At 37.3% G+C, this 14,141-nt stretch overlaps 1 protein-coding gene across 4 annotated transcripts in view; it reads right to left on the reverse strand.

The window, feature by feature from the left end:
* Positions 1–283: 283 nt before the first annotated feature.
* APC (APC regulator of WNT signaling pathway) overlaps positions 284–14,141 on the reverse strand; it is a gene marked incomplete at both ends in the record, with an annotated part of 55,093 nt that continues 41,235 nt past the window's right edge. For 2 of the 4 annotated variants that reach the window (XM_079548469.1, XM_079548468.1), the window contains 7 exons: positions 284–6,851; positions 7,355–7,569; positions 8,593–8,709; positions 9,893–9,970; positions 10,701–10,840; positions 11,634–11,729; positions 12,732–12,807. In XM_079548469.1, coding sequence (XP_079404595.1) covers positions 284–6,851; positions 7,355–7,569; positions 8,593–8,709; positions 9,893–9,970; positions 10,701–10,840; positions 11,634–11,729; positions 12,732–12,807 — 7,290 coding nt within the window. Of the gene's footprint in view, positions 6,852–7,354; positions 7,570–8,592; positions 8,710–9,892; positions 9,971–10,700; positions 10,841–11,633; positions 11,730–12,731; positions 13,111–14,141 lie in introns of all 4 variants that reach the window. The other 2 variants (XM_079548467.1, XM_079548466.1) reach the window with 1 other exon arrangement.

Below are 14,141 nucleotides of genomic sequence, written 5' to 3' on the forward strand. Positions count from 1 at the left end.
CTAATTAAATACATGTTAAACATACTGTACAAATATACTTGCATTAGCAATTTTATTTCAAACTGTCAATCACATTTTCCTCCAAAATATTACCAGTGAAGACAAAGTATACTATCAAATATGGCTTCCAGAACAAGGACTCTCTAACAAGAATCAAACCTATTTACAAAAACAAACAAACGAACAAACAAAAAAATCAATCCCCATCATTTGAAGTTTCATTTGAAATAAAACTTCTAAGTAGCTGCTGTGTTTAATACATCAGTTTTATTTTTTGATGTATTTAAACAGAAGTCACCAGGTAAGAGCCAGAATGACGTTTGGGACTCTGAGTTCCACTGGAGTCTGTATTTTCAGACTTTGAGTCACGTTTCTTTGTGCTGTTATTTACTGGTGTTGGTATCTGGGATGGCCGAGCAGAACTATTGTCCACACTACTCTTCCTACGGCTTGGATTGTAATTGAAAGGAGTTACTCTTGCTGCAACAGCACCAATCGGAGAGCTATGTTTGCTTGAACTACTGGAACTGAATGGTGTACGCTCGCTCACAGTACTTTCGTTGTTTTCTGATGCAGGAACAGGATTGGTCTGCAGAGGTTTTGTTTCATTGCCTTTCTTGTCTGGACTGTCCATCTGAAAGAAAGAGTTCAGACGATTTTCTAAACCAATGGTACGAACAGGAACACTTCCATTCCCTGGATTTTGTTTTTCTTGAATCTCTTTAGAATCTTTGCCATTCACAACCCCCTTCTCTGAAACACTGTCAATAACAGGAGGAGTATTTCCAGTTGGGGACCTTCCAGATCGAGGATTGTTAATTGGGCAGTCCTCAATCCTCACCCAAACATCCTCAGTCTTAGAGACAGCTGGTGCCATCTGATAAATTAGAGTTTTGGAATCAGAGCTACTTGTGGCACTCGAGGAAGGATGCTGAGGATCATTCATTATTTGGGGGATTTCATTTTCTTTTATTTTTCTCCAAGTACCTTTTGCTGGTGCTTGGCTTTCTTTACTTTGCTTCTGCCCAGAAAGAGAACTTCCATGTTGCTTTTCATCTTCACTTTTTGCCTTTTCACTGGATTCTGAAGAAGCTGACAGAATTGAGGAAGAACTTCCAGTTCTTCTCCAAGTGCTTACACGAGGAAGTGATGAGGAATGCTTACTATGTTCACGTTTCCATGTTCCTGATCTGTTGATTGGCAATCTAGATGGACTCTCAGAATGAGAACGCGTTATATCATGACGTTTTGCTGGTCTCCCATCATATTCTACAGAAGGGCTCAGATTAGGGGGTAATTTTCGCCAGCCGCTAGTTTGGGCAGTTGAATGAGTGGATAAAGTCATATCAGGAAGTGAGGGACTTAAAACTGGAGTCTGTAGTTGGGATCTTGTGGGAGAATCTGGTCTGGAAGGAGACAGAGATTCAAATGAAGCAGACTCTTCCAATTTACGTCTTAGAGTTGGGCTCGGAGCTTCTTTAATAAAAGTTGACTGGCGAACAAGAACAGGCCTCTCAGACCTGTCAGACTCACTTCCGCTAGATTTTGCTGATGACATTCTGGATAAGTCAGTCTTTTTGTTTGATGCACCAGTACCAAGAATTTGATTCAATCCTTTGGAAGCAGACTCACTTCTTGGAATGCTACTGGTATTCTTAGTTAAGGCAGTTTGCTTTGTAAGGTTTTGCTGGCTCATCTGCCTGCCTGGTGATGTATACGACATCCTACCTGAACTTGAAGATTTAGTTGAAGCAGTGCTAGGAGATGATGTTCTTGGCAACTGAGACAGTTTGTTGGGAGGACTTATACCATTTCTTCCTGGGGAAATTGAGTTTCGGCCTGGAGATTGCAGAGGCCTGCTCAATGGCTGCTGTTGAGGTCTAGAAGGAGTGGAGTCTCTAGATCCTGATCTAGAAGGTCCTTTACTTGATCCACTCTGGTTCAACCCTGACAGTTGCCTAGTTACAGGAGCTGGCTCAGGTTTTACTGATGATTTGACTCCTCTTGGGGAACTAGCTGAACTCTGGCCTTCACTGGGACTCTTGGAATTTGTGTTTTTGAATGGGGGGCCTTTTTTGGAAACAGGACTAGTACTTGAAGAACTATTTCGAACTCCCGGAATATGAATCATTGTCCTGCCACGTGAAATTGAAGGCACACTTGTTTGTTGTGGTTGCTTTAACTGACTTGAAACTTCTGAATTGGAGCGAGCTTTTCCTGTAATTATACTTTTATATACTCTTTTCCCTCCTTTGATTCCCTTACTTTCGGATTCTACTTTTTTAGATTCCAGTGTACTTTTCTCTCCTGGCTTAAGAATTCGTGGACCTTTATTACTAGTAAAAGGTTTCTCTTCTTGGTCCGGGGTAAGATGGAATGGTGATCCCAGAGAAATACCAGATTTTAGTGAAAGGATAGAATCAGAGTCTGATGAAGCTTGTCTAGATAGTGATGCAGCAGCTGCAGCTTGATGCAGGCTACTAACTATAGAATTTGCACCTTCCTGTATAGCTTTCCAATCAAAGTTCTCTGAATCGGGTGAAAAACCATGTTCTGAATCTGGCCTCTGTATCTCTCTCAAATCCAGTGTTAAATCTTCTGCCAGCATACCACCTATATTTCTGGAATTACTTTTTTCACTTTCACTCCTTATTCTTGATGGCTTTTTCTTTTTAGGCATGGCAGAACTAATGCATTCCTGCAAAAGATCATCTTCTGAGTCAATACTTAGAGAACTCAGAGAGCTATTTCTAGAGAAACATACTGGTGTGTCTTCAACATGAAATGATTTAGGTGCATAACCAGAAGTCTGTGGTCTGTTTGATTCTATCTGTGAATCAGGAGCCTCAGTTCGCTTTACTGGTTCTTCTTCTTTGTTGTTATTGTTTTCTTGATCAATATCACTAAGGGAACTAAGAGATGAATTGCGAGAAAAACAAACAGGTGTGTTTTCGATAGCAAAATTCTGCATCTTCTCATCCGTAGCTGCTCCTCTGTCCGGAATATCTTTATTTGGCTGACAGAAAGTTTTAGACTGGCTTCTGCTTGTTGGGTGTTTTTGGCAAACTTGTGTCCTATTACTTGGTTGCTGACTTGAAGGCTGTTCCACGTTAGAGCAGTCTTTAGTTTCTATTTCCTTTGCTTCTTTTCCTTTTCTTAATTCTGCCTTTTCCCTTGAAAGGTCAACATCATCATCATCAAAATCCAAAGAACTTAAGGAATCATTGCGTGAAAAACAATACGGAGTTCCCTCAATAGGTGTGTAATGATGAGGGGAATCAAATGTAAAGCTTCCTCTTACACGCTCCTCATTATTTGAAAGTTTGTCATTAAAATCTCTAGAATTATTTTTAAGATTCTGTTTCTTTGTATCTCTGCTCTCTGGATAGCTTCTTTCATTACTGACTTGGCTTTTAGACTCTGTGTTTTTTCTTACACGTGCTCTATATTCACTATTTTGGGGAACAGGCTTTACTGGTGATGTTGGCTTCTTTTTCTCAATTTCTGATTGATTTTTGTTATTTAAAGATGTAGATGCTTGTTGGATTTGATCCATTATTTTCTTCACTCTAAAAGGCTTGTGACTTTTACCTTTTGGCATAGCTGAGTTAATGCATTCAGCCAGAATATCACCCTCTTCTGTTTTGTCATCATCCAGTCCTGGGACACTCACATTTATGCTTTTTACTTTCTGAGCATCATCTGTACTTCTACCTTCTGTAGGAATAGTATCCCTCTTCTCAAATTCCCCTGACTCTGCCCCTGTACCCACACTGTCTACATTGGCCAACTCATTTGGTGGTGATTCTATTGTGAGATCACTCAAAGATGTAGCTGTTGAAAAATTTATTGGTGTACCCTCAACACAATATACTCGTGGCATATCATCTCCTGGTGTAAAACTCACATGCTTTTGGGATTGCAATCGGCTTTGGGAAGGCAGAAGTTTATAAACTGGCAGCTGGCTTGGCTTTCTGGCTACAGGAGGAGGTATTTTTGGAGCAGATGCTTGAGAAGGCTTTTTGGCTTTACGTGAAGACTTTGTAGGCATTGCAGAAATAATACATTCTTCCAATATTTCAATATCATCGTCATCAGAATCATCCAGAATGTCTTTTTCTGCTTCAGAAGGCTTCTCTGCTTTATCCTCTTGGTTATCCTTTGTATCATCTGACTGTTCTGGCTCTGCTTCATTTCCATGTTCATTTTCATGTACAGGAGGCATTATTCTTAACTCTACATCTTTCTGTATAAATGGCTCATCAAGACTCAGAGCACTCAGGCTAGAAGAGCAAGAAAACCCATCTGGTGTACTTTCTGTGGCAAAATGTAATAGCGTATCAGCCTCTGGCAGTACCTGAACTCTCTGAACTGCTGCATTTACAGCTGCTTGTCTAGGACCAGGCTCTCTCTTTTCTGCACTAGGTACTTTACCTTTAGCTACATCTCTTTTCACCTGAACTCCTTGAGCAGGGGGTGGTGTTTTACTTCTGCTTGGAGGCATTGTTTGTCCTGGGCTGTCTGGAAGATCACTTGGACTTATAATACCACTCACCATTCCACTGCAAGGCTCACTTTGAACTGAACTAGCAATTGAACGGCTTTCAAAACTATCCAGGGAACTTACAGAAGTACATCTACTGAACATGAGAGGAGTTTCCTGTACATAATGTTCTGGTGGGCTTTTAGGAGTCTGTGCACCACTCTTTGAGGGAGATTTGGCACCTGAAGAAAATTCAACAGCTTTATGTCTGGAGGAATCAGAAGGTGATAAACTGGAAGTTGGAAGTCTACTGGATTTTGTTCTGGTATGTTGTGATGTTGATGTGATTTCACTTACTGCAGCCTCTGTAGATAGAGCCCCACTGTTTTCTTTCAGTTCTGCTATCTGTAGTGTATTATTAGTATCAGTCACACGTGTGGATTGATCACGCCCTATTTCATCTTCAGCTGATGACAAAGATGACAAAGAGCTACACCTTGAAAAACATATTGGTGTATCTTCCACACAGTAAGTTTGTATAGTTTCCTGATTAATGGAAGGAGTCTTACAGGAGGCGGTCTTTTGAGCATGACTGCCTCTGCTCTGTGCAGAACTTGGATGAAGCTGATTCTGCCTCTTTGAACCTGCTGAAGGGGCTGATGTATTTCCACTGCTTGAGGAAATATGGTCAGTTTTAGTGCTCTGCACCGAAGAAGTCTTTGAAAAAGTAAAAGATGGCTTCTGAGAAGAGGGAGGAACTTCTGTTGAATACTTCAGACTATAATCAATGGGTTGATCAACATGATGTTCCTCTTCATTGTACTTTATGCTGTAATTGGTTGGTCTGTCTTCTTCTTCATGCTGTTCCTCCTCAGAATAGCGTTCACTGTAGTTGGTTGGCTTATCATCATCATAATCATCGACTTGGCACAAGGACTGATTTACTTTCTGATTGATTCCAAGAGTTGACCCTACTCTGTTCTGATCTGAACCATTGGATCCTCTTGATCTAAATGAAGGAACACAGTCTTGTTGTCCAAAAGGTGATTGATATTTCATGTGTTTATCATCTCCACTTTCAGTGTACACAGGGTATGTTGTACTTTGGCTCCTTGACTGCCTTTGGTCATTTTGTTTCATTTCATCATCTATTATATGCTTAGGCCTTGCCCATCTTTCATTCTGAGAAGGACTCTGCCTTCCAGAATTTAACTGTTCATCTGAATATTTAAGACTATAGTTAATAGGAGTGTCTAGTTCTCCATCATTGTCATCCATGTGATTTGCACTATGTATCTTATGTGCCAAATCAGCTGGATATTGCCCATAACTACAAAATTTACTTTCATCATCCTCAGAGTAAGATTCAATGGAAGGTTTCATTTGGCCTCTTTTACCATAGCCATCACTGCTGCTGACACTATTTAAGCTGTCATTTGATGCTCTCTTGTATTCCATTTTTGTGTAAGGCACAGGACATGGCCTGCTTGAATTCTCAGATTTTGGAAAGTATGTATTCGAGTGTGTATGGGCACTGGCTGCTCTCCTTGTGGTATTTCTGTCTTCTGTCAAACAGTGCATTTCAGAAGTGGAACTGGAACTTCTGTCGTCTTGTGGAATATGCATGCTTGTCACTTCTTCCATAACCTTGGCAATTTGAGCTGCAGCTGTAGAAATTTGCATTCCCATTCTCTTAGAGGAGTTTCCATTGTTCTCTGTAGCTGGATGATAGGCATTTAAACCTACTGCTCGATCTCTATCAAGACTTCTGTCTTTCTCAGACAGACAATTTTCTATGTTTCCTCTACTAGAAGAAGAGGATCCAGGCAATACTGTAGAATTTAAATATGGAGAAAGTACAGTCATGTTACCAGTACTAAAACTCTCTGTTCTGCATACCCCATCATCATGACGATTAGAGTCCAAAACATACTCACTGTATATATTCTGCTTATGTCTCTGCTTATTACGGTGAGATGCTTTTGGGCTTAAATTATCAATATTGTCAAAAGTCTCTGATAAATGTTGTGCATCTAATTCTGCTTCCAGTGCCTTTTGTTTTCTAACATGAAGAGATGGTAAGCTTGATCCTGGAGACATAATGTTAGCATCCTTATACTTTGCTGGCCTGTTTGCCATGAGATTTCTTAGAGCTGCAGCACTGCCCATTGCTATCATTTTGTGTTTCGAGTGAATGAGATTTTTGAGCATGCTGACCGCTCCCATGTCCCAAAGTGCCTCCTGATCCTTTGCATTTCGTGCAGAAAGATTCCACAGGGTTCCACATGCGTTACTGACTATTGTCAAACTGTGTGACTTCAAGTGTTGTAACAAGGTTTGTAAGCAACTGTTCTCTCGCAAGATTTGCCTGATAATAAGTAATTGAAAACAAAAATCATTAAGTGACATTTGCAACAGATCAGAGACAAACAAACTAAAAACTTACTACACTGCGAGCAATTTAATCCTTTGAAAGGATAGTTACAATTATCCAGTGCAAATTTATCTTATTTTTTCTCTACTCCTATGGAATCTATCTAAATGCTAATCAAATGCTACTATAAACACAAATTGTTACTCCCACCCTACCCTCTCAAAAATATTTCTCCTTCCAGATTGCTTCCTATGGCTGATAATGACTTATGAATCTTTTATTCCCATGAAAAGACTCTACTACTATTCATCACCTATAAGCAGCAGATATTTATCTGTTTGCTTATTTCTGTTACCTAAGTGGAATGCCTGCTAATTCGTTACAAATTACTGTATTTTATATTACTCTACCTGCATTCATATTAAGACTCAGCGTACAAACTGTGTTTTAAACATGCTTTTAGTATCACTACATTTTTTCAGAAGTAGCATACCCACCTGTGGTCCTCATTAGTAGCAATTAAGCTAGAAACATTTCTTAGTATTCCTCCTCCACTTTCTATGATGGCAAGTGTGTTTGTTTGGCTCCGGTATGTCAGTGTACCAACTAGAAATGCAAGAGCCCCATCAACAGCACATATATCGGCTTTGTTCTCAGTACAGTGTGCTGACAGATTCCATAAGGCACTCAAGACACTTTTTAGGGTTGATTCCTAGGAAAATAACAAAGTGACAGGATTAGAAAAGTTTTTCAAGAATTGATCAAAAGACCTCAGAAATACTGACGTTAGCTACAAGGAGTTTGTCACAAATCTCTTTCTAATTCCCAATGATCCAAAGATGGACCAAGAATAAACCTGAAGGAATGCAGCCTATAGATTAGAGAGAAAAAAAAAAAAAAAAAAAAAAAAAAAGCCTCATTAATTCTAACATACATTTGCAAAGAAATAAAATTCATTAACCATGGAATTTGTTTTAGAATTTGTTTTTCCAGTTACCAGCACAATTTATTTTTGTTTGATTTTTGTTTGAATGAAATCTCACTTGTATGCTAATGCCTGATATTTTCTTTCTATTTTCCTATATCTGCCTCTCTTTATTTCTCTGGCTTTTCCTCACAGTACGAGTTACTTATGTTCCAATTTCTGTTTTCTGGGCTGATTAACTTATCAACCAAGGCGTACAGCTGCGCAGGCAAACTTTTGTTTGCTTCCCTCCTTCCCTCAGCAATGGATTTATTGCTTGCCAGAAATTTTTTGAAGTATCAGCCACAGTACTTGCTAGCTGCCATAATGGTAAACTGGTTTGAAGATTAGCTAGCAGAGGACTCTGGGATAGAATACAATCTTGTCTGGATACCAAGAGTATATCTAGAAAATGACAGAACTGGAAGTTATCTACTCACTAAAGTCAGAAGAGGTTTTATTAAATTGTAAAATTATAAGAAACAATGTAGCTGAAGATCAAAAACTGTCAACCATCAAAAAATAAAATTACAGAAATACCATTAGTTTTGAGGTAATAGCATTATTTTATGATCTGATGTTTCATTAACTCAAAGCAATTCTATTTACCAATTCTAACAGAACTTCAGGTAACTTAAACTCTGAAGTTACTTGAAACATTCTAAATATTTTACATACTGCTTATGTCAAAAAAGACCACAATATATTTATTTTGTGTAAATTAAATGTAATGTCTCAAAAATTTATCTCATAGGCATTTATACACAGTACCTTCTTAACTTCTAAAGCACATTCCATCAGTGCTTTCACACTCCCAACTTCTCGTAGTGTCTTTTTACTGTTTACATCTGCACGCCAGGACAAGTTCCTCAACACACTTGCAATGACCTGCAAAATATGAAAAAAAAAATGTTTTACTACATATGCTTACACACCTATATTTCATATATATATAAAAGCACATATAATGGTCTCAAGTTGTGTTGCAGGGGATTTAGACTGAACATCGGGAAGAATTTTTTCACAGGCAGGGTAGTCAAGCATTGGAATGGACTACGCAGGGAAGTGGTGGAGTCCCTGTCCTGACAGGTACCTAAGAGATGTGTGAAAGTGGCACTACGGGATGTGGTTTAGTGATGATTATATAGTGTTACTTTGATTCTAAGATAATAGAATAGATAATATTGCTTACAATATTATATTAATTTCATATTTAATGATTTAAAACAAGCTTCATACAAACATACAGTTCTGTGTTCTCAAGTCTGTGTATCACGCTAGGCACTTACTACAGACTTTATTTCAGGATATTTTTCTCTACAAAGCAGGAGCCATTGGAAGAGACACTCAGGTGTCACACCACTTTGCTGAAACTCAGAAAGTTTCTCTAGGCGCTGCTGTGGAGAACAGGTATGTATGTACTAAGAGAACATCCTTGTGAAGTCAAATATACATTCTCTTTTGAAGTAAAGCTTCTTCTACTATTATTCTGCTATTATTTACTTTCTACTATTGCAGAAGGAATCTCAATATTGCACAAACCCTCAGTCCATTAGCACTGTCACTAGCAAACTAGAGAATCCAGGATTGTTTAAACTTGTCTTGAGATATGGACTTCCATCAACAGATCAGGGTCATAAAAGTGTTACAGCCCATGTGTTGGATATACTTTGATGAAAAAACAGTATGGCCAACAGGTGGACATTTTACTACAAGAACTGTACTTCATAATTTGCAGAATGAATACAGGTGCTAAGTTTGTTATGCAGATAAGACAACGCAAGAGCAACAATTAATGATGAAAAATCGGGCTACAATGAATGTAGCATATTTCAAAGAGAGAATCTAAGTGAGGAGAAAAAAAAAAGGCTGTCTGTGAACAGCACCCTTGTAACTTCACGACAAAGACAGAATTCAAGTACAAAAAGAAGTGACAGCAAGGCCAAATAGATAGAAGGAAAGTAAATACTAAGGAAAGAGATCAGAACTACTGTCTTTCAAATTACTGTAGTGAAATGGAAGTGCTGCAAATTAATGGAAATAGACAAGAAGTATTTCGTCTCACTGTTACCTGCTGTAAGTCTTCACTTTCAGACTTCAGTTGGGCTACAAGAGCTCTCATGCAGCCCTTCATTGAACATAAAGTAGCCTGATAGGAATTAGAAGGAAATAGAAAAGATATAGTTTTATGACAACATTAGATGGCTTACTGGTGCATAATACTTTGATATTTTAAGCTGATCATCTCTGAAGTTCAAAAAAGCTTAGTAATATTTGTTTGCAATAACAAGTATTTGGTCCACCACTACTGAAAACAAATTCAGTTTCTATTCTTGAAAATCCAAAGTGGTAGAATTGTGATAAATTTTATAATTTTTACAACAGGCCTAGGACCAGATCTGGAACATTACGAGTTAAGAAGCCGTAAGGCTTACGAGTTAAAACCGTAAGGCTTACATTAGAAATTGCCTGTGACAAAGTACAATCAAAAATTCTTTACAAAAGAATGATGTGTTAGAACTGTACTACTTGTCAGCTGGGCAGAAAATGTGAGGGCTACTCCAGAAGCAATGGCTTCTTTTTTATTATGTTGGCTCAGACATTAGAGGCAGAAGTCAGTGGTATGGCAGTAGAGGTTGAACATTCCCTCCAATATTCTGTTACATGTTGCTGACGTGTGACAGATGGCAGCAGAGGAACAGTCTGACAAAATGGGGTCTGATATGGCATTGTATATGAAGCAAAACTACAGTTGTTTTTGTTTGAAATTTCTCCCTGGAGCCTAAATCCAATATCCTATCACAAAGATTTCTTTACCTGTCTGAGAGCTGCAATTCAAACACAGCTATCAACTGAAATTACTGTAAGTTTATTCTTACCTTGTTTGCTACATCTCCAAAAGTCAGGTTTGTCAGAGCCATTCCAGCATACCTCCTCAATGTGACACTATAATGATCATTTGTAAGCCCATACATTTCACAGTCCACTTGCAGCAGTTCAGCAATGGCTTGCAGACCTCCTTAGAAGCCAAGTAAACAAACAAAAAAAAGCCAACAAATTTAAATCCTGATATCAAGAATGCCGTAACATCTTAAACATCTGAAAAATGGAAGGCTCTGAAAATAAAATAAACTTCTAAACAGATGACTCTGGATCTCAAATTCCATGGTTTGTACAAGCTGAAAGTTTTGTTAACAAGATATTGAGATCTGGAGGAGGGGGAAACTGGGAACAGAAGTGTTTATGAAGAAGAAAAATACTTATCTTTTAATTTCAGCTAAAGTTGCAACTGATGATATCACACCAGTAACACAAAAGGTTATACAGTAAATCTGACAATTATCAATTCATTATTATTACTTAATGTTATTTTCTAAGGAAAAAGTACACAGAATATTTTCACATAGACACTGCAAAGGAAACCTCCACGCACAGAACTGACTGAGCATGGATAAAAAAATCCAGGCTGCTGAACAGGAATCTACTTATAATACAGATTCTTCAGAAAGTGGCTTCCACTGTAAAGACAGTGCTTCTAAAAGTCACAAGAACTTCCACGATAATAATATTCTTCCAATATTCAGAGTAAATGTCAAATAAAAGAGTAACTTGAAAGATAACCTGTCCACTGGGTGATGGACTAGTTAATATAATCTGCATTAATCACTTTGAGGTCACAAATGAACCTGTGATTTGCTTGAACCAATGGTAGTACAAAGTTACATATTCTCTGAAGTAATCCTTACAAGCAATGAATGTCAGCATTTCTAGCAAGCTTTTCAATGAAGTCAGATAAAAACATTTGGTCTTACCAAGCTCATTCATAGCATGCCTGTGTTCTTCATCAAATGAAAGTTTCATTAAAACACACACTGCAGGACAGATTTGATGATCAACTGGTGCAGGCACTGATCCAGAAATAAGTAGCAGTTAGTATTTTCTAAATGTATAATTTGTCCAAATCATAAGATTTTCAAAAAGAATCAAAACTTAAAGAGAAATCAACTGTGATTTTGTTTGGATTTTGTTTCTTCCTTTTAACTCACAAATAGACAAATACTTATCAATATTGCTAATAAATGCGTATACATAAGATGCCTGAATATATCTATATACGACCAAGAAGACATACATGTACTAGAAATATAGTTGGTGCAGAAAAAAGAAGTTAGAGAGAATCAATGTATGCGTTACAGAATGTAACTTCTGGTAAAACAAACAAACAAACAAACAGACAGACAAAATACCAAAAAATAACAGTAACAACAACAAAAACCTCGTTAGTTTTGAAAAACAAAAAACTTACTGAAAATAAATCAGTAAGGTTAACTCTTCCAGCAGTATTAAATAAATAATCTAAAATGAATGTTTCTTCGGTTGTTAAGTCCTGAGAGAACGGAGACTACTGTGGTATTTTAATACTGAAATAGTTTCATGTACAGCATTAGAAATAATAATTCACATAATATTGCCTAGATTGAGACTTTTTTAAACTCTTCTAAATGAAATGCGTATCTCCTGAATACATCTGAATGAAGAACAATTTGGGATTATTTATTTATTTAGATAGACTGCATTATGCACTGACATGTAAAATAGCATTATGTAGAAATTTACTGTTAATTCACAGATCATCAACGTAAAATACTGGGGTTATTACTCAAAATGCATCTGAAAGTCTTATAATTTAAAGAACAAGTTTATAAATAGAGTTTCATACCCATAATAGATGATACTTCCTAATGCTACCTCAACATAAAAAGCCTATCTATACATGCAGTCACACATACCATATATGCTGATAGCCAAATGTTTCACAAACCTTATGTACATTTACCAAGAAGCTACAGTCAGCTGTATTCTTTATAAACTCGCTGTTTATCAAAATTTATAAAGCAGAAAGAACGTACTTGGGTTTTTATCTTGGTCCATGCCTTGTTCATGTGCTTCCTGCCATTCCCAACATGTTTCACAGTAAGCACGGATCTGCTCCAAAAGATGGAGCACGCGGATTTCCCGTCTGCCTCGCTTATCATCAGGCTGGGAGTGAATGATGTTATGCAGCGCTGCACTGGCTCTGGCACGGGCCTCCTTACTACCACGAGAGTTCCCTAACAAGACAGAGTCTTTATCGTTGCCATGTAAAAGCTGGATGAGAAGAGGAAGACATCCAGACTGACGCATAGCTATGCAGCTGTCTTGAGAGCTAGACATTGCTAGCAATGTTCTTGACATGTCATCTTTATCATGAGTACCAAGCATTGATAACAATGAGTACACCATTTCCACCTGTAGGTCAAATGATTTCAAAAAACAGAGTTATATTTTAAAATTACACTGTAAAACAAGGTTAACTGAAATCTGAATGGTACACATGAGGAAAACAACCCGCAACAAACGATTTAATGGTGTGAGAGCCTGTGCTATTTAGAAATAATTAAGTACTATTACTACTTCACCATCTATTACCCTAATAAATCTCACTTCGTGGTTAAATAGCTAGAACAAGTTGGCAGTAACTGTAGGCAGCTGTTATTAGTCTGCAAGAATAATGGTGAAGACTTCTAACTTTCCATTGCACAAAATGATTAAATAAACAATCATGAAAATATATTACTTTGAAAATGTAAAATGTATTTAAAATTAACTCTATCTTAAAAAAGTAAATTTTGTATGAATTGCACTTTCACGTAGAAATGCTCTTCAGTGAAAAATTATTTCTTATGTTGGCATTAAAAAAAGTATCAAGACAGGGTAAGAGTGATTACATGAATTTCTGCTTTACACTGAAGTAAAATATCTTGCATCTATATATCCTCAAGTTTTCACTTAAAACTGTTTCAAATTAACCAACTATTTTTTGTTGCGAGTGACTTGCATATGGACCAGGTTACTTACAGAAAAGCAAAACTGGAGAATTAAATTAAAACTTTCTTCAAGTTTACCAAAGTAAAATCAGAGAAGGAAACAAATGCTCATTTACTACATACTATCTGTGTACAAAGCAGTTGTAGAATTAAATAAAGCCGTACAAACCAAACAGTACACATTTAACTCAAAACAACAAACTTTCACATTCCTCTGGTGATCTGTGGTCAATGTATGGTTTGATTTGTCTTTCCCATTCTGTTTTCTTCATTAGTAGATTTACATTGAGAACTGCATTTGGTTCCTTCAGTGAGCTTTTAGTAGAATAACATAGTGTAGAAGATGGTAGATAGAGATATAGAGATAATAACTCTAAAACTCCTGAACTTTATCTGAACTCCTACAGCCAAGAAAAACAGCAAAATTCAAAATCACAGCACAACATAAAGAAA

The sequence above is a fragment of the Tetrao urogallus genome (genome assembly GCF_951394365.1).
Source record: "Tetrao urogallus genome assembly, chromosome: Z".
Taxonomy (NCBI): domain Eukaryota; kingdom Metazoa; phylum Chordata; class Aves; order Galliformes; family Phasianidae; genus Tetrao; species Tetrao urogallus.